The sequence below is a fragment of the Pteronotus mesoamericanus genome, unplaced genomic scaffold, assembly GCF_021234165.1.
Source record: "Pteronotus mesoamericanus isolate MK-2021 breed Mesoamerican mustached bat unplaced genomic scaffold, CSHL_Meso_final contig_1189, whole genome shotgun sequence".
Classification (NCBI taxonomy): Eukaryota; Metazoa; Chordata; class Mammalia; order Chiroptera; family Mormoopidae; genus Pteronotus; species Pteronotus mesoamericanus.
The window spans coordinates 714735-736620 of NW_026555038.1; the positions used below are offsets into that span (position 1 = coordinate 714735).

The window sequence follows — 21886 nt, forward strand, 5'->3', positions numbered from 1 at the left end:
GAACGCTTGTTTTGCATAAACAAACCACCAGTGTTGATGGGGAGGGTCCATCAGGGAGTCAGTGTTACTGTCTGATGTCATTTTTTTATGTAAGGAAAAATGCTTTCAAGCAAGACTGAAACACCCAAAGAGACTGCTTGCCTAGGAGGGATAAAGGATAAGAAAGTTGCCCTGGATTCTATTTATTTTATTTCTTTCCTTTTTATTGAACCTATTGGGTTGCCACTGGGCATTCTATATATTATATATTTTATTATATTTGATCATATCTTTCACGTGATTTTTAAAAATCTGTCTTTTTGAAAATTAGATATTAATAACCATGAAACTATTGTTGATAATTTCTAAACTTAGGTAATATCAAAATTCATAGCATGAAGATAAAAATACATTTATATTATGGAAAACAAATATATCTCACATATATTTTTATTATTTCCAGTTATCCTTATATTCCCATTCTCCCGGCTCAACTACTAGAAGTTCTAAGTTCCCCAACACCTTTCATTATTGGAGTACATTCAGTCTTTAAAACTGATATCCATGAACTTGTAAGTATTCATCTTTAAATTTCCAGTTATTGAGGCCAGAGGTTTATCATAATACTTTGAGTTTTGTAACATTTCAGCTAACTACTGTTTTTAGCTCCATTGCATTCCCTTCAAAAACATTGATCAGAAGAAAAGCATTATTGAAAAATACATTAAATTTTCCTATAGCAAATATGAGAAATTTATAAAATGAATTTATTAATATTTTTAAATGTTCCTTTTTTTGGCATATTAAGTTTATCTTTCTGTATTCATCCTATCTAAGAGAAAGGAAGGTAAAATAATGTTAGGTAGTATTCTATTTATACATTCGTTGTAAGTACTTTAATTTATTCATATTTTGAAATGAGGCCTGTATTAATGCTGAATGGTTGATAACTAAAAAGCAAAAATCATTTGCAAAAGAGTGAAGGGTTTTAGTGAAATGCAAGTTTAAACCCAACAAATTATTCTGTTTCTCATGCTATATGAGTAGAAATACCGAAGAAGGAAAGTAATACTCTAAATTCATGCCAGTTCTGGAAGAGAGTATTTGGTTCTCTGTTCTGCTTTTTAAGAGGAAATGCAACAAATCATGTGCTTCAGAGAAGGATGTCCAGGATTCTCAAGAGTTTAGAAACTGTATCCTGTGAGGTCGTAAGAAAATTTTAAGTAGTAACCTGATTTTATTTGATAATTAAATATAAATTTTCAAGTGGCTGTCATAGGAAATAAGGATAAGATTTATTTTTGTAGCTCTAAAAGGCATAGAAAAAGTGCATATAGTGAATATAAACAAATTTTTGCTCAGTATGAGACCTTTCAACTGTTAGAGCTACCCGATGATGATGAATGGGTTTGTTTTTTTTAATGTGAGAAGTGTATTCACAAGCACTGTAAGAGTGTAAGGGACAGATTGCATGACAGTTTCCAGGGAGTTTAAAAATACTTCTTTCCTGAAAAGTTGGGCTATTTGACATCTGCGATCCACAAATTTTAAGATTTTGTATTTCTACTTTTGTTTTAGTTTTAAATGCCAGAAAAGAGGTAAGCTCTGCTGGTACTTGTACATAATTACAATTATAATCAAATCATAGGTGTCATTTAAACTGACAAAAGACTATTCAACATTGTAATTACAAACAGGACCCCCATTCATATATTAATCATTCTGCCTAACCTTTTATGTTGATATCTAGTTACTTTTTTAACTTTGATATCACTGTATAAAAATATGTGTAAATCAGTAAACATATTCAGTAAAACCTAGTTAGCATAATACTAGAGGCATACCCATCTGGTTTGCAGGAAATTTTTTCCAGTAAATTTTTTTTCTCTGGAGGTAGGGTAGGACAAGCCAGGTGTTGCCAAAAGTAAATTTCTTAGTTTTTTTGGTGAATAAATTAGAATGAATTTTAATTCTGTTATTAACGTAATAACTTCAGCAATCTTGGCTAGTTTCTCTTACCTTTTTCCCCACATTTTTATGTAAATTATTTGTAAATAAACTAGTATAAAATGCTAAAAATCAGTTTCTTGAACACCTAGACAGTACCATTTGGGTGTACAGCAATTGCTTTGTTTATTAACTCAGGTAGTGATTACTGGCTTATTTAGATTATAGCTACACTACTATAATAAAACACCAAAATGCAATGGCCCCAACAAACAGAATTTTATTTAACACTCACGCCGCAGTCTACAGAGGTGTTCCATTATGCCAGCCCAGTTTAGTCCATGAACTCATTAAAAGCCCAGGCTTCTTTCCTTCTTCTTCCCATACCAGAATCCCCTCAGTCATTGTCATCATCTGAGTATTCAAGGTCAGGTTGCTGCCAGTTCGTAGTTTCAGCCGTGGAACGGGGCAAGAGAGCCTTACATCTCCTCTATTTTAGTTCCTAGAAGTGTACACATTACTTTTCACATTCCATTGGCAGAGCCTTAGTCAGTGCTACACCTAATTTCAAAGGAAGCCGAGAAAGGTGGTCCCTCCTTACCCTAGGAGATACAAGTAAAGACCCACAGTGGATGCATGCAACCGCAGATAGTCTTGAACTTTGTATGTCCTGTGTTTTTTCTTACATATACATAACTCTTCACGTAAAGGAAGCACTTTACAGCTTCTCTGTGATATTTTAATTGCTGGTATCACTATTCTTGCACTTTGGGATTATAATTAGGTAAAACAAGGGTGATACGAAAACAAGCACTGCAATACTGAACAGTCGATATGGCTACCAAGTGACAAATGGGCGGGTAGCATATACAGTGTGGATAACGCCTGAGCAGGACAGAGTGGGACAGCCTAAGATTTTATCACACAGCTCATGATGGCTTGCAATTTAAAACTTAGAAATTGTTTATTTCTGCAATTTTCTATTCAATATTTTCAGAGCAGTTGACTGAGGATAACTGAGACCTTGGAAATCAGAATCACTGATAAGAGGGGACTACTAAAGACAGTAGCTGGGAAGCCATGAACCCAGCGTTCTGTACTGTGGACAGTCAAGAGTCTCTTCCACACCTGTTTCTTCTCATTTTGAACTAGTGACGGCTAAATTAATTTGCTTAACAACAAATACATTTTATTAATTATGTTAATTTTTTATCTCCTTCAGTTAGATGTAATCATAGCCGATTTGGATGGAGGCACTATTAAAATTCCTGAATGTATTCACCTCTCTTCCCTCCCGGAACCACTTCTACATCAGACTCAAGCAGCTCTTTCTTTGGTATGCCATTTTATAAAGCAGCAGTTTTCTCTTGATTTAAAGATAAACTAAGATAATTAGAATTAAATATCATTAACAGTGTAATTACTTTTTTTAAAAGGTCTTAAAACATGAATATAGCCTTGTATAGTATCTAGGAGTCTTTACTAAACATTATCTAAAGACTATACTTTGAATCCTAACTGAATATTTGTTATACATTCATTCTTTCACTCTGCATATTTATTTAGTATTCAGTATTGAATTACTGTCATATTCAGTATACTGGAAACACACCAGTGAAAACAAGACTAGACTCTGCCTCAAAATCACTGATTCCCCTAAAGCCCCCCATTAAAAGCTACCACTTGTTCCTTCTCCTTCAACCTCCTGTTGACATCTCCTTGCTCTTTGATAGATGTGCTACTTACAAAACAGTGTGACGTTGTTTTACTAATGTTTTCAAGTTACTACAGGAGATGTAACTTATAGATAGATTAAATGTCCAGCATTCTATGTAGCAGAATTTAAAGAAATCATATGACCTGGATGATTCTCAGTGAAATGAATTTAAATTTTTGGTAGTTATTTTACCTTATTTGATTTGTAAAAGCACAGTATTTTATTTTACTGATAAGATTTTAGGTGCCCATTTATCCATCATCAGAAAATTGAAACTTAGAAATCCTGCGTTTTAAGCCATGACTAGAACCAAGGCCTTGGTATTCTTTTTGAATAATATTCTAGGCCGAGCTGTTTAAAAAAATTTTTTTTCCTTAAATAGGAACTTAAATAATAACTCAGAAGTCTGGGGTTAACAGGATGGACTTTATTCTCAAAAAATTTCAAATTTGTATCAGTTCCTAAGTTGTTACAGTGGTACCTGTGAGATGGGAATATTTTTTTTTCCCATTTGTAAACTGGAATATAAGGTGTGATAGAGTGGAAAGCGTAGGACTCAGAAGACCTGAATTCTGAGCAAATGACATTCCACCTGTAGGTCTGTTTTCTGGTTTTTATCTGTACATTGACTGTTTTATACTAGGATGACTAGATGACCGGCAGTGATTTAGGGTGCTTTGTGGCAACCATTTTTATTTTATTAATAATGTATTTATTATAATGTTTATTGAAACTAGCATATAAAACCTGTGATTTCACATAAAATAACATCTAAGAAAATACTAGGTTTAAAGAGGTGAGCTGATTTAAAGACAATTAAAAGAAAATATTAACTAAATAATTGCATTGGTGGTATATGGATATATCAAAAGCTGAGATGGTCACATTTGAGTGATTGAAAAAAGTTTCATGTTCTAGAAACCTTAAATAAACTTTAAAACCTTACATATGATTACTTAATATTGATATTTATAATTATTCTGGGATTAAGTAGAAAACAAAGATTAAGAGTTTAGCTCTTAAGTCAGTGGCTCTTGGTTGAGGTTCTGCTCCACACTGGTAAACTTAAACCTGCAATGAAAAGTTCTGAAAGAAGATACACTAAGTTATAAAATAGTAGTTACCACTGGGAAGGAAATGGTCTAGGGCAAAGCTATGTGTCTATAGAGTTAAAAATTTGCTGTGCCAGCAAATTTAATCAATGAGTAGAATTAATTTTGAGGAAAACAGTATGCCAATTTTTGTAGTTGTCAAGCACAATGGTGCATTATGTGCCACAGCGTAGTACTATAGATACAACATAAGAGCATAGTATATTGTCAAATTGGACCAAAAAGAAATCACATTTGGTGGACTGTGTGGGAGCTTTGATGCACAAGTATATAAGCTTCATTTGCTTACTAAATAATTGTAATCAAATGGCAGTGCAGTACTTGGACTGTGTAATAACCATGGATGATTTATAGATGTTAAGACTTTATTCTATAGTAGCAATTGGGCAATTGAATTATAAATATTATTATATTTTAGTGTCATTTTAAAAATATTGTTTTGAGTCTTTTGGTCTATTATGAGTATACTACCAAAACCCATGTATTTGAAAATGACTCTGCAGAAAAAAATTTGCCGTACACTAAAAAAAAAAAAAAAAAAAATTGCTGCATAACTTTTTTCACCTGCTCCCCAGCCTGCTTTCCTTCAAAGCCTAACTCAAATGTTATCTTCTTTTTGTAGCTTTGCCTAAGTTGAACTAATAATACTTTATATTTCACATATATTCTTTGTATGTTTATAGTAGTTGTTTCATTGTATTATACTTTTACTCATATGGACTGTGAAGTTTATAAGCTTGTACCCTTTCTCTTCAGTATTTCAGTTAGTTCGTTTTTAGTTGTGCTAAGAACATTAAAAATAAATGATTCTTTAAAATTTTTAACTATATAGACAAATAGCTTTGCCCTAGGCCATTTCCTTCCCAGTGGTAACTACCATTTTATAGCTTAGTGTATCTTCTTTCAGAACTTTACATTTTTATTTATATGTATATTGGTGCATGTACATATATAGATTTAAGGTTTATTTTCAAATAAATGAGACCATACTATGTGTGTTTTTCTAGAACATGGTTTTTCATTAAATACTTTGTCTTGGAGATCTTTTCACAATAATATGTATATTATTGAGCTGCCTCAGCTAACGGCATTGTAGTTCATGGAGAAACTATATTGTAATTCATGTACTGATACTTTTTCATGTAATGCTCCATGTACATTAAATAATAGCTTTTATTGACATTAAGACCTTCTATATAACAAAACTTCTTTGCTTTAGATTCTACACCCAGATTTGGAAGTAGCAGATCATGCTTTTCCCCCTCCACGAACAGCTTTATCCCACTCAAAAATGCTGGTAAGAAGTGTAAGATTTAAATTTTATGCTTTTAAAGAGAACTGTACTTTTATTTGTATAGTTGTTAAAGATGCTGAGTTAGATGGACCACCTAGTAAAAATAAGGAGAGTTAGGTGGACAGCCTAGTAAAAAGTGGACCAAACTAGAAATTAAGAGAATTGACACTGACTCACCTTGTGACCTGCCCAAGGAGGAGCCACAGGGCAACACACTGACGCAGTGGGGAGAAGGGCTAAGACGTATCCTGAGGAGGCATGAGTAAGCAGGGGACAAAAAAATCAAACCTAAGTTATAGCTTGGAAAATTGTGCCAAACTGCAAATCAAAAGGGTCAGGATTTAAGAAAAAAAAAGAAAAAAAAAAAAGAATGGGAGTAGGTTACAAAAAATGAAAGGAAATTGTTGATAATAGGAGAGAATCAAGTTTGAGGAGTGAGTAGAGGAAAATACTTCCAATTAGAAGCCATAAAAAGGTGAATATATAACAGAGATCCCTTTTTTATTTTGCTCAGTGCATTTCTTTTTTTTATTGTTAATGGGTTTTTTTTTAACTTGTTCAATTATAGTTGTCCCCATTTTCCCCCACATTGCTCACCCCTACCTCACACATTCAGTCTTTCCCCAACCCCGTTGTCTTTGTCCATGGGTCCTTTATACATGTTCCCTGACAACCCTTCCCCTTCTTTTCCCCATTATTGGTACATTGCTTATAGATGAGCTTTGTCGCCAATAAGGAGCTTTGTAGAGCTGGACACCTTTGACAAGTTCTTAAGCTTTCTTGACTCTTCCCTTATTAATTAAATAAAGGTCGACTAAATAAATCTGTATGTTTTCTTTCAGTTCTATAACTGTGATTTCATTAAAACGGAAATTAATTATTAAAACAGTTTGTCATACCTTATTAATATAAGAAGAGGTTTTTATAAGTTGGGTAAATTTTGGAAAAATTTTATAAGTTTTAAAAATAGCTTTGGACGGTATGTAGAGCTTCTGGCCAAGATGGAAGTGTAGGTAGATACACTTCGCTTCTTCGCACATCGAAAAGAAATATAACAACTAATTAAAAAAAAAACAGAACTGCCAGAAAATCAAACTGTATGGAAATCCAACAACCAAGCAGTTAAAAAAGAAACATTCGTCCAGACTGGTAGGAGGGGTGGAGATGGGAAGCCAATGTGGAAATTGGAAGCCGGGGTGGAGAGGATACGCCACAAGGTGGCAGCTGGTGGACTGGGCAGTCACATATTTGCATGCGGATAAGCTGGGAAGAACAACTGGGGAGTGAGATAGACAGAACAACCCAGGGTTAAAGCATGGGAGAAAAAAAGCCTCAGAACCTCTGGCTGTAAAAACATGTGGGATTTGCAGCAGTGGGAGAAACTGCCAGTCTCACAGGGAGTCCATTGGAGGGGCCCACGGGGTCCTAGAAGGTACACAAGCCCACCTACCTTGGAATCAGCACCAGAAGGGGCCAATTTGCTTGTGGGTGGCGGGTGAAGACACCAAAAGCCTGCCGAGAGCTGAGCAAGCAACACTGTTCCCTCTCGGACCCCTCCCCCACAGACATTGTCACGACACAGCCAAGTGGGTTGGTTGCCCCACTCTGGGGAATACCTAAGCCTCTACTCCTTACAACAAAACAGGAGCTCCAAGACAAAGAAATATGACCCGAATGAAAGAACAGATGAAAACTCTAGAAAAACAACTAAGCGATGAGGAGATAGGCAACCTGTCAGATGTGCAGTTCAAAACACTGGAATCAGGACACTCAGTGAAATAATAGAGTACAGCCGAAAAATAAAGGAAGAAGTGAAGGCTATACAAAGTGAAATAAAGGGAAACATACAGGGAACCAACAGTGAAGGGAAGGAAACCGGGACTCAAATCAACAATTTGGAGCAGAAGGAAGAAATAAATATTCAACCAGGACAGCAAGAAGAAACAAGAATTCAGAAAAATAAGAGAGACTTAGGAACCTCTGGGACAACTTTAAACGTTCCAACATCCAAATTACAGGGGTGCCAGAAGGAGATGGGGAAGAGCAAGAAATTGAAAATTTATTTGAAAAATAATGAAAGAAAACTTACCCAATCTGGCTAAGGAGATAGACATGAAAGTTCAGGAAGCTCAGAGACTCTCAAAGAAGTTGGACGAAAGGAAGCAAACACCAAGACACATCTTAATTAAATTGCCAAAGATTAAAGACAAGGAGAGAATCTTAAAGCAGCAAGAGAAAAGGAGACAGTTACCTACAAAGGAGTTCCCTTAAGACTACCAGCTGATTTCTCAAAAGAAACAGTCAAGAAGGAGCTGGAAAGAAGTATTCAAAGTCATGAAAGGCAAAGACTTCATCCAAGATTACTCTATCCAAAACAGCTATCATTTAGAATAGAAGGGCAGATAAAGTGCTGCCCAGATAAGGTCAAGTTAAAGGAGTTCATCATCACCAAGCCCTTATTCTATACAATGTGAAAGGGACTTATCTAAGAAAAAGAAGATCAAAACTATGAACAGTAAAATGACAACAAACTCAACTATCAAAAACTGAACCTAAAAAACAAAAACAAACTAAGCAAACAACTAGAACGGGAACAGAATCATAGAAAAGGAGATCACATGAAGGGTTATCAGCGAGGAGGTGGAGAGGGGAGATAATGGGGGAAAAGGTACAGGGAATAAGAAGCATAATTGGTAGGTACAAAGTAGACAGGGGAGGTTAAGAATAGTATAGGAAATGAAGAAGCCAAAGAACTCATATGTATGACCCACGGACATGAACTAAGGGGCAGGGAATTCTGGAGGGAATGAGGGTATTGGGTGAAGGGGGATAAAAGGGAGAAAAAGGTGGGACAACTGTAATAGCATAATCAATAAAATATACTTAATAATCTTTTCAGTTTTTTTATATTTGTGATTCTTTTGACATCTCTAAAAGTCAAACAGCTGGGGTATTATGCCCTTCTTTAACATGATGAAAGGAGAGACTCTGTTACTTACGTTTTTCTGATAGGAAAATTGAATGTACTAGAGGCATGTTTTGTTTGGTTCAGCTTTAGAAAGAACTATTTAACAGCTTATGCTGTCCCAGCAGTGGAACCAACTAGACCCCCAGCACTCAGGGCTGCCACAAATGAGATGTGTAGGGAGCACAGACATACAGATTTATTGAATAATCCCTCAGGTCCTTTACAACTTTTTGACTTTATGGTAATCCATTTATTTTTTAAGAAATTCAGTTACCTAACATGTTTTCTTCTTATATTTTCAGGATAAAGAAGTACGTGCAGTTTTTCTTAGATTATTTGCACAGCTTTTCCAAGGATATAGATCATGCCTACAACTTATAAGAATTCATGCAGAACCAGTAATACATTTTCACAAGGTAAGATACAGAATTATGACGAATCTGTCCAAAATGTAGACTCTAAATAAAGCAACTTGGTTGTCTTTTCTTGGCCATATATTTTGACATTAATATATCAAATGAAGTTATTTAAAATCTCTGCTTTGTGTGGATAGATAATTTTTGATAATACTGTAGAACTGACATGTTTTTCATCAGAGTACATTAAATTGGTTTTTATTTTAAAATTGAGTGTTAATTTCTGGTTTCTCTTGCTTTACAAAAAAATTCATTTTTATTCTTTCTAATACATGTGGTATTTCAGGTATCAAAAACTTTTTTGAGAGATGTATTTTATAGTAACACCTTTGTGCATGAAGACATTTATTCAAGCTTTCTCTTTCCGTTTTATTTTGTTTTGACCATTCATTCATTGCTGAGTGATAAATTATTCATTTCATGTTTTCTTTCTTTACAGACAGCTTTCTTGGGGCAGCGTGGTTTGGTTGAGAATGATTTCCTCACTAAAGTTCTCAATGGAATGGCATTTGCAGGTTTTGTTTCAGAAAGAGGTCCTCCCTATAGATCCTGTGATCTCTTTGATGAGGTATAGTTTTTATCAAAAAATATATTATTTACAGACAAAATTAGGCTAGTAGTTAAAAGTAAAACAATAGTATTTTAAACTTTTAATCAAAAGCATAACTATTATAAATTAAATATCAAATAATCCAAGTATTATTTACTATTATGCTTATCAGATCTTGGTACTTAATTAAAATGTGGATTAGAAAAATTAGAAAAATATAATTGTAGGATATCTCAAACATGCATAAAATTTTGAACAACTTAATTTTAAATAATTGATTAAAATCTTTGAGTGAGTGTATACATCGAAAATTTATTTTTGAAAGTAATAACATGACTCCTTTATTGGTTTCATAGAGGAAAAGTCTAAGTTTAATGTATAAATTCCTGATTTCAAACAGTTACATGTTTTCTATCAGTGTCCTAGAGTCATAGTTTAGCTTAGTAGCATTCTTACTAATCCATAATAGCTTCATTGGGAGATATTAAATATATAAAAGACAGATTTAAACCTTTCTCCTCAAGGAATTGTCCATACAAAGGGAAAATTAAAACAGACATGACTTAAAATAAGGGTGCTATTTTGTGTTCATTGTGATTTCTCTTATTTTAATGCATCTTTGCATTTATCATATAACTATTTTCATAGCAGCCCATTCTGGTATATGGAACAAGGAATGTTATTCCCATTTCAGTTTCTCAAAAGAGCACTGTATTAGAACCAATAGCCTATGGCCATACCACCCTAAACGTGCCTGAACTTGCCTGATCTCAGCAGCTAAGCAGGGTTGGGCCTGGTTGGTACTTGGATGGGAGAACCAATAAATATAAAAATTCCTTGAAGTATATAAAATAAAAATAGTCTTAGCACCCAAGGTAGTGGAGAATAATAATAGTGATCTTATTTTGGTGCTGCTGGTTTTATTTTATATAGAGAAAGTAGGAATCAAGGACTGAAAGATCCTTAATTCAGAGAAGGATCTTTTATTCTCTTTCAAGATAATTAAGTATTCAAAAGTAAGATTGAAAGAAGAGGCATATGTTTTAATTCTGAGCCTGGAGAACTGCACCAAATGCTTCAGTAAATGATAAAACAAATCGTATGAGGATTTAGGAACATTTGTCTCAGGTGAACAATTCTTTTTCATCAGGTATTGATCACTGATTCTCAAATGCCAACATTGAATATATTGATCATTGGTTATCTAATATCAACAAAAATCAGCCTTTAGATCTTAAGTAATTGAGACAATGTTTTAGGGATTAAATTAGATGCTTTTCAGGGTCTTTTCTACCTCTTACATTTTATTAGTCTCTGAAGCACCCTGAATAGTAACACTGGTTTGTATACCCCCTTTCATTTCTATCCAAATTCCCTTAGTAACCCTGTCTGGCAGTTTCATCATAACTAATAAGTCATATTGATTACTTTAAGAAAACTTGCTTGCTACAGCCTCTGGCTATTTTTGTAAGTCCTCCCGGTGCCTGGTGTGCCCTCCCTCCCCTTTCAGTCTTACAAAAGCCTCCGTTCTTCAAACTCTGCTCTTATCTTACCACCTCCTGCAAAGCAGATTGGAGGTCTGCTAGTCTGCATTAAGCTTTATGTTGTGTCTCTAACTTTACATGGCAACTTATCTTTTATTATGTATATTTATATACATAAGATACATATATATATTTCTTCTTTAAACTGGACACAATAATGAGGCAAGGACTGTCCAAGATTCCTACTGGGTCTCTTCTTAGTGTTCATCCTGTTCTGTGTTCTGCTCTCAGTGACAATTTTTGGTGTCTTATTGATGCTGCTGAAAGCCAGTTCATGTGTATACTTCAGTCAGGGGGCCTAAAAGGAATGAGACATCAGACCTAAGTAATTTCTTATCTACACACTGGCCATTTAATTGGTTTGCATGAGAATGTGCTTGTGTAGGAAAATCATGTGTACTTCTGGGAAAGGAATCCTTGTTTTCATTTAGACTCCGGCAGCCTGCGTCATGACAGGATTATGGAGCTTTGAGAGGCAGCTTACCCTTACACTCCCATCAGATCGGCCTGTTCGAAGGAAAGCAGTGTTTTCCTTTGTTAGACCACCTTTCTGAATCCTGACCTAGACTAGGTGAAGTCATGGTTTTCTATGTGTCTATTCCAGTGAATCTATGAGTTCCTAGAAGGAAAAGATCCTAAACCCTTTTTTTAAAATTCACTCATCTATCTACCCCTCCTCCTCACATAATGTTTTTCCTGTCAGTACTCTTTTCTCCACTCCAAGTATACACATTCTCACAGTTCTCCCATGAAATTAGTAGGAAAATAGACTAGAGTTTATACAATTTGAGAACTGGAAGGTCATCTTGTTCTTCCATCTTATTTTAGAGATGAAGAAACCGAAGCTCAGGAGTTTTAATGACTTGTTCCAGATCTCATTATCATCCATGCTAGGACTAGCATCTGAGTGACCTGACGTGAACATTTGGTTCATGTTTTGTGAGTTAGGGAAATGTTTGGAGATTTTTTTGACCATCCAAAATTCTCTGAGTGAGAGAAATATTTAAGTGAGGCCTGGAGAATGAAAGGGTCTCTCTGAGTTCCAGAAATGACTTTTTCCAAGAAGAAATAAGGCCCTAAGTCATCAGGGAGAAACCACCAGACTATCCAATGACTGCATAGATTCTGTAAATCTAGGATAGAGGGGAAGCTCAGTGAAAATATAAAATATTTTTAGTAGTATTATATATTTTGGGTGCTTTTTGGTTTGCTAATCATATGAAATCATCACACAGTTTTCTAATTCAGCATACTTTGGAGTTGATGTTTTGCCATTTGATTCTTTTTTCAAGTTGGTAGCTTTTGAAGTAGAGCGAATTAAAGTTGAAGAAAATAACCCATTGAAGATGATAAAACATGTCAGAGAACTTGCTGAACAACTATTCAAAAATGTAAGTAAGTATATTATTTAGACCATCGTTAATTTTAAAAATACAAATATTTTGTTCGAAGAACTGAAAAATTTTATCTTTCTAGTGATAATATTTTGTTCTAACTTCAGACCTTTGGGACTATAAGTTTACAAGATATTATAGTTGGTATTATGCATCAAAATAGACCTTATTTTCTTAAATGATTTTTCTGTCAATTACTATATTATGAAAACTTCTTAGTCACGATTTTCCATTTTGTTGTTTGCCCTCATTGTGATTTTCATTTAGGTTTCTATCTTCTTAAGAGTATATTGGGCATTTTAAAACATAAAGATTTTACCCATTGAAAACCAGAGCTACTGCGGACAGAGCTGGCTGATGTCCTCTGCTTTAGCGTAATACAGTGAGGGTCGCCTGGATTGGGAAAGCCACTGGAGTTGAATTGTTTTGAACAGACAGAAAGTAAAAAGCTGAAAGACAGCAAATTAGCCAGTGACCAACTTCAAAAACTCAATGATGAAAATATTCCCCATATAAAAGAAATGTAGTAAGTGTCAAAGATTTAATAGTTCACATTGGTAAGCTGTGAAATAATAATTTACATACCAGGAAAGGAGAGAGCCTACCATGACAGGGAGATTGTGTGCATGTGGAAAAATGGATTTTGACTAATGATTACAAATCCTTTCTCCTGCTTGTAAAGTTTTTTCAGAGTTGAATCCTTTTACTAAGGAAAGAAAAGTTAGTGGAAAGTATGCTCTTCCAGGGGGAAGTTGAGGGAAGATGTATTTTTCAGGAGATATAGTTAAGAAGGATTTGGGGCCAGTATCCTGGTCCTGTTTAACTTAATTATTTGCATAGGTGCACCTTTTTAGATGTTGACTCGTTAGTTATATCCGTTCAAAATCTGAGAACCAATTGGATAAAAAAAAGCGGGAATACTAAATTGCGTTCCTTTATTCAATTACTTATGAATTTATTTCCGAAGTTACTTTAAAATGTATCCCTTGGACAGATACCCTATACTCCACATATAACTGTCCAACACTATAATAAATCTATTTCTTGATTAGTATGCTAGAACTTAAGAAAAATTTGGGCAGAAGGAAAACTTGTGTGTTGTACTGGTCTTTGCTATTTATGATGGCTGTGTAGAACGAATGTATATCATAAGCACATGAGAAATTTCTGTATACCTATTGTAATAATAAATACTGAGTGTTTAAACAACATGCCAGGCATGGGAGTAAGCACTTTACATGTTATCATCTCTAATCCTCATAGCAGTAATGTAAGATAGGTGTCATTATCCCCAGTAAGATTACCCCATTTTTGGGGGGATAATGTAAAAAAAACGGGGATAATTTTACTGGGGATAATTGGCTTAGGACCATATTGCTATTAAGAAATTGAATCCAGATTTTAAATTCAGGAATTTTTATCTATCCAATTCTTAAGCCTATGTTCTTTCACTCCATTAGGCTGGCTCATCTTCAATTGGAAAAAATTGTACTTTCAATTGCTGATTTTATACTTGGAGTAATTTATTGATGGATTTTGAGAAATAAAACATCAGCTGGAAGTCAGTATCTGATACTCTGGGACTGATTCCTTTAATACTTAATGTTTATTTCTTAGATCTTTACCAACCTACTCCAGAACTGCAAAATTTTATAGCCAGCCAATACGTGGCCAGAGCTGGGCTTCTGACACAGGTTTGTCTCTATTACATGACTGAGTACACAATGTACGTTAGGGAGTATGCCAAGCCACTATGATGCAAAAATGAAGTAAAATTTTTTTCTTGCTATCCTAGAACTTAAATATTATGATAGATAGCTAACACTAAGCCAACACAAAAATGAAAACTGTAGTAAAGTAAATATCTACTAATTATATATTCTTAAAGGTAAAGCACAATTTTAACACAATTTTTTAAAGAGATCATCATGAGGTATTGTATTACTAGGTAAGAGGTAGAAATCACCCTTCAAATGAATTCTGCGTTTCTTGAGCCCTTATTGGACTTTTTCCCTCCCACAATCCAATTCTATTTAATTTAATTTAATTTAATTAATTTCATTTGTTCAGTATGTATTCATTAGACCCCAACTATTGTCAGTGTTATCTGGGTACCTGATTCCCCTAATATCCTTGAGAGGAGGATACATAATGGATAAGAATTTGAGAATATCCCAATGGATTGTCCTCAGACTTTCTGAAATTCCTTCTAGTTTTAAGATTTTAAAGTCCTTTATGGTCCCAACATTTTGGCAGTAAGTACTTTGCAAAGTTAAAAAGCAGAGCACAATGGTAAAGATACTTTCTTTGGTCATGCAGGAAGTTGAGGGGAGGAAGGAAGGATGGTCTTAATGCAAGGGAAATAATCCAGATGGTTCTATTTTTAACTAGTTAGGTTTTTTTCCAAATCACATTTCTAAAATTCCCTTTGGTAAGCAAGAGCCAAACATATAATTTAACTACTGTTTCCTTATTATTGGATTATAATTGAGACCTGTTGATTCCATTCAGATGTTTGTAAATAGTTTATTGTACTGAAATCTGAAATACCTTAACAACAAACCTTAATCTTTCAGTTTCTTCTCACTACTCCTTTACATTACCTTTTAGTGAGTAAGAATGAATTGTAGTATGTGTAGAATGAGGAAGAATGTGAGTAGATAGGAATAGGATGAATTATAACTGGGTTTGGCTGCTATTTTGACTTTCTGGAGCTTCCTAAATAATTAAGTATTTGGTGACTGGTGGAAGAGGGAAATGGGAAAGTGGAATGAAGGAGAAGAAAAGGAATAAAATCCATTAGAGACCAATTTTGTAAGCATTGGTAAATTTTATACCATAATAATTATTGACCATACATTTTTACAGCTTTTCTTTCCTTGTTCAATCAATAATACCACGTCTGCACACTTTGGCTTTCAGAATCTTTGATTGCATGACAGCACATTTAGCTACTTACCTGCTCTATCCCTTTGATTTTTTTATATACACTCATAAAGGACCACTAACTGCACACAAAATGAGAATATTAAGATTGGCCAAGACAAGAACTTTATAAAACCTCCATTTCAAATCATCAAGAAGTTAGTTGGACATGTGTTTTATTATTTTACATAGTGCCTTTTTTGTCATTTGTTTCACATCTACAGTAGTACATAAATCTTAGCTTGATGGTATAAGTTGTCTGACAGTTTTCCTAGAAGTTAAAGGATAAATGAGAGCACTTGAACTTTCTTATAAAATGAGTCAAGATTTTTATTTGTACCTTACCAGTATTTCATTGCCCAACATGGAAACAAATAAGTTTTAAAATCCTAACAGGAGATTAAATCCCAAATGTAGGAATGGCCATTCTAAGCCACATAAGATCTACACCCTTATGTTTCTTCAGAAAGTTAATTTTACTACCAGGAAAATTTAGTCTACACTGATGACATTTGTACTCTTGGCTAATTGTAAATAAAGAGATGTTGTTGTTGTTGTTGTTGTTGTTGTTGTTACAGGAACGAAGTAAAATGTTGTGATAATCATTAGACTTCAAAGAGTCAAAACATAAACCACTTATCTAGATTATTATGAGAAAATGAGGCCCTCTCCCAAAGCAGAAAAAATCAAAGTCCTCCCCCATCTTGCCTCATTTGTTTGTTCATTTTTTTAAGTCAGGTTTACTGTGATAAATTTCCATATAGTGAAATTGGCCCTTTTTAAATGTACACTTCTATGGGTTTTGACAAATGAATGAAGGTATACGACTGCCACCACCACAGCGAGAACATAGAACATCTTTTACTCTAAAAATTGTCCTAATGTGCCCTTAGAGTCACATTCTCCCAACACCTCTAACTCCTAGCAGCTGGTCTGTTTTCTGTTGGTTCAGTTTTTGCCTCTTCAATAATGTCATTATGTAGTTTTTTGAGTTTGATATCTTTTACTTAAGCATAATGTGTTTCAGATTCACCCATGTCACTACTTATACCTGTTTTTAATTCCTTTTTATTGTTGAGTAATATTCCATTGTATGGATGTACCAAAATTTTATTAATCTGTTGATCAGCTGAAGGACAGTTTTGGCAATTATAAATAAAACCACCCCTAAACTTTTGCATAGGTTTTTGTATGAACATAAATTTTCACTTTTCTCGGGTAGATATTTAGGAGTAGAATGCTTATAACAAAATGTTAACTCTGTAAGAAATTGCCAGAGTGCCTTCCCAGGTGTCTGTACCATTTTGCATTTTCACCAGCAATATATGAGAGTTTCATTTGCTCCATATCTTAACCAACACTTGGTATCCTCAGTTTTTTGTTTTGTGTTATTTTGTTTTTAGCCATTCTTATAGGTGTGTGGTGGTATCTTATGGTTTTGATTTGTCTGTCAGCAGATAAGTGAAAATATAGGTCTGTTAGCAAGCTAGGCACTATATGCTTCCTTGGTGCTTGTAAAAATAGTACTGATCTTAGAATATGAAACTTCCAGCTAGAATCATGAATTAGAGTAGTGTTTCTCAACAGGGGCAATCTCTACCCCCACCCCCCAAAATTTGGCAATATCTAGAGACATTTTTGGTTGTCACAACCAGAGAGGATGTGCTACTGGCATCTGATAGGTAGAGGTCAGGGATGCTTCTAAACAACTTACAATATACAAAATACACCCCCTTGAGAATTATTTAGCCCAAAGCATCAATAGTGCCAAAGTTAAGAAAACCTAGATTAGGGCAAGTAGCATGTTAGATATGAAAGTCTTATACCAAATTTGGTATTGAGGATGAGACATTAATCAATTGGGTGATCATTGAAAGGCCTATGAAGATGGAAAATTGAGACCGTTTCATTCCATCAATATTGTGTTCACAGCCATGCAACTCTAAAAAGTTTAGTTATATTTTAGCCCTGGCTGGCATGGCTCAGTGGATTGCGTGCTGGCCTGAGAACCAAAGGGTCACAAGTTCGATTCCCATGCTTGGGTTACGGGCCAGGTCACCAGTTTAGGTATGTGAAAGAGGCAACCACACACTGATGTGTCTCTCCCTCTCTTTCTCTCTCCCTTCCCTTCTCTCTAGGAATAAATAAGTAAAATCTTTAAAAAAAAAAAAACTTTAGTTACATTTTGTCAGTTTTTAACCACTTAGTTCGGTGATAATATTAGTCCTAGCGGTATTTTAAAAAGATTTGTGTAACTTGCTGTCCCACGTAGCTCTAGGTATATTAAATAATTATTAAATGCCTAAATTAATATGAGAAACTTGATAACCTCTAATCTCTTGATACCAAAATCACAATAACTTGTCATTTACTACTGAGACCAATGAAATATGTAGGAAGAAATTTTTTCCCCAATGTGGCTATTGCTTACTTTGAATTTCCAATGGACATTGGGGTTTTTGTTTTCTTTTGCTTTGCTGTGCTTTTTATTTAAAGTGTAGGCCTTAGGCATATTCTCATTTACCTTGCCAAGAAAAGAGAAAAATCCATGTTTCCATACCATCTGGTATGTGTGTCATTTTTTTCAAGTCTGAGGAAATCATTGTACCTCCCAATACTATAGTATAACCTTACGACAGGATTACAGAGACATTTCTTAAAAATCGTTATCCAGCTTCAAAATTCCCAAATAATGCATTTTCCTAGCTTTCTTAGACTGTTCATCTTGGTTGCTTTGGACAAAATTGTTGCCATGTTCACTATAAATGTTTAATTGAGTAACTCCTTCGTTATCACTTTGTATTTGAAATAAAAATGGCAGTTTGTCTGCGTCTTTGTTCTATTGGAAAAGAATGAATTTCCTTATGTCAATAAGGAGATTCAGCAACAAAAATCAGGCTGCAGTTTTTAATGAGCTCGGTAATCTTCAAGGGACTGGTCCAAGTGTATTTGGAATTACAAGTAAGGGTAGATTTTTCTATGAATATGTAGTGTTCAATGAGCCTTAAATTTTCTATCATTTCTTCTGTTTTCTCAAAAGTCGTTATGTGACAAAGCTGGGGATAAGTGGTGAGTGTGGTCCTTTATATTTACCGTGCTGACCATTAGGGGGCAGCAATGCACAGACACAGCAGCCAGAAAACCAAATAGACTAGATTTGGGGGCATGAGCCTTATTTGAATCTTCTAAACACAATTGAATGTATTATAATTTAGTAACTTTAATCCATTACTGATTTTTTTATGTAGAATATATATACAACTGCAGGATAGCCTCATCTTTGAACTTTGCTTTAAGAGGATTTTAAAAATGCTTATTATTCTGAACAGCATATGGATTTGATTTATGATATTTCACATTGCTTCTGAGAAGAGAAAAACACTATTTTTTTTAAAGCTTTCCAAATGATTCTTTAATTGGCAAGTACTTTAAGATATACAAACACATTACATTGCCACTAGAAACAGGAAACCAAACCTCAAATGCAGTTTTATAACTTTTATTTGACAATCAGCAGTTAGTTCTCATCCACATTAACTGTTTGTAGATATTTGAAAGTGGTGACAGGTACATAGGTGACCAACGTATAGAGCTTGTTTGGTGAATCTTCATCCTCATTTCGTTTTCTGGACAACCGCACCCGGATACGGTATGGGACATTCCTTATTCCTTTGGCCCAGACAGCTTTGTTGAGCCTGGTGTCAAGGCACACATCTGGAGTTCCCATCTCCTTCATGGCAAACTTCCGGATCTCTTTGAGTGCCCGAGGGGCACGCTTCTTGAAGCCCACTCCATGGATGCGCTTATGGATGCTGATGGTGTACTCTCTGGTCACTACCTCGTTGATGGCAGAATGGCCCTTCTTCTTCTCGCCACCCTTCTTTGCAGGAGCCATTATGCCGGGCCCAAGCTGGATGAGAAAAACACTATTGATGACTAACAGAAGTGTCTTTAATTAGTGACTTCTGTTGAAATTATTATTTAGTACTATTATTATTGTTGTTATTATATAAGTAGCTGGTGATATGGGAACCTTGGGAGAAAAATTCTAGATTCCTGGTTTCATGATGTAGAATATGCAATAAATATTTTTCAAATGAACGTACCCTAGACTTTTGGAAATCAGCTTTTAGAATTATTCTGGGGAGGGGTGTGTGTGTGCGCGCTTGTGTTCTAAAAGCATTCCTTTAACAACTCATTCTATCCTTTCAAGAACCTTATGAAGTAGGTACTGTATTATTGTCTTCATTGCAGATGAGGAAACTATAATAAAATACACTGCCCCGTTTAGGTCACATTACTAAAATGGGATTTGACCCAGGTGGTCCAACATCAGAGACCATGAATTAAAAATATATCTTGTGTTCCCTCTCTCATTGAATTGTCCAACCTTTCCCACTGAATTACAGTGCTTCCTGTCTCTGTCGAATTTTCACATGTAGGTCTATTTCTGGGCTCCCTATTCCATTAGTTCTTTTGGCCTTTCACTAATACCAATTGCCATACTACATAAATTATTAAAGGTTTATAAAAACTTTGACATCTGGAAAGTTTGATATCCCCACTTACTCTTCTTCAGAATAGCCTTGACTATTTTGTGTTTGTTTTTGTTTTGTTTTGTTGTTGTTGTCTTAGATTCTTTCATTCATTAACCATTTTATTGTTCACCTCCTGAATGCCAGTGCTGTTCAATGTGTTCAAAGTTTACATCAGTCTTATCTCCATACAAATGTATATGCTGTTTTATAAATTTGAAATACACTCTGCATGGTCTTTATTTTTTATTTATTTTTAATACTGTATTTTTTTCCATTACCATTTATCCCACTTACACCCTCTTCCACCTCCACCCATGCCTCCACTTTCCTGCAATCACCCCACTATTGTCTGTGTCCATGAGTTGTTTTTCTCTTTTGCTTGATCCCTTCACCCTCTACTTCTCACCCCAGAGCTGTCAGCCTGCTCTCTATCTATGAGTCTGTCTCTATGTTGCTTGTTAGTCCAATGTTCTCCAGGTACATCCATATTGTTGCAAAGGGTAAAATTTTCTTTTTTATGGCTGAGTAGTATTCCGTTGTGTAAATGTCCCTTAGTTGTTTTATCCACTCATCTACTTATGGACATTTGGGCTGCTCCCAAATCTAGGCTATTGTAAGTAATGCTGCATATATTCTTTTGAGTTAGTGTTTTTTGTTTCTTTGATTGAATTCCTAGAAGTGGAATTGCTGAGTCAAAAGGGAATTCCATTTTTAATTTTTTGAAGAAACTCCACACTGCTTTCCACGGTGGTCGCACCAGTCTGCATTCCCACCAATGGTGTTCCCCTTTCTCCACATCCTCCCCAGCATTTGCTGTTTGCTGATTTACTGATGATAGGCATTCTGACAGGAGTGAGGGGATATCTCATTGTCGTTTTAATTTGCATTTCTCTGATGATTAGTGACATTGAGCATCTTTTCATATGTCTATTGGCCGTCTTATGTCCTCTTTGTAAAAGTGTTTATTCATGTCCTTTGCCCATTTTTTTAAATAGAACTGTTTGGTCCATGTTTTAAAGTTTGCTTTAATGAATATTATTTACATAATGGAAAAATATTTAAAGTTTTAATTTGTGTTATAAGGAAAATAAGTGTAAATAAAAACAAAAGTAATAAAGACTGTACTTTAAATGCTTCTCATTTAGACCTCAAAATCCACGTGAATTAACCTTCCAATCTTGAAAACAATATCTGCCCAATGTCTTTTAGAAAATATATATTTATAACTTTGGAAAGATCTCTTAGACTTTTGCCTAAAGAACTGAGAAAAACTAATATACTATTTGAAAAGAGCAATTTTATACACTATAGATTAGTGATGCTGGTGTTAATAGAGGAATAATTTGTTATTTATTCATTTATTTTTAGAGGGGAGGGGAAAAGAGGGAGAGAAACAGCAATGTGTCGTTGCCTCTCGCGCACCCCCTACTGGGGACCTGGCCCACAACCCATGCATGTACCCTGACTGGGAATCGAATCAGCAACCACTTGGCTCTCAGGCC

At 34.8% G+C, this 21886-nt stretch overlaps 2 protein-coding genes across 3 annotated transcripts in view; one reads left to right on the top strand and one right to left on the bottom strand.

Annotated features, from left to right (window-relative positions):
- The window catches only part of SBF2 (SET binding factor 2), a 402149-nt gene that overhangs the window by 232521 nt on the left and 147742 nt on the right, over positions 1-21886 (top strand). For both annotated transcript variants that reach the window (XM_054582870.1, XM_054582860.1), the window contains exons 8-13: positions 443-551; positions 3149-3262; positions 5975-6052; positions 9320-9433; positions 9873-10001; positions 12820-12918. In XM_054582870.1, the coding sequence (XP_054438845.1) occupies positions 443-551; positions 3149-3262; positions 5975-6052; positions 9320-9433; positions 9873-10001; positions 12820-12918 (643 nt within the window). The remainder of the gene's footprint in view (positions 1-442; positions 552-3148; positions 3263-5974; positions 6053-9319; positions 9434-9872; positions 10002-12819; positions 12919-21886) is intronic.
- Positions 19231-19750, bottom strand: LOC129078182 (60S ribosomal protein L31-like). The gene has a single exon (XM_054582879.1). It carries the CDS (start codon positions 19739-19741, stop codon positions 19364-19366), a length of 378 nt encoding a protein of 125 aa, XP_054438854.1. The 5' UTR covers positions 19742-19750; the 3' UTR covers positions 19231-19363.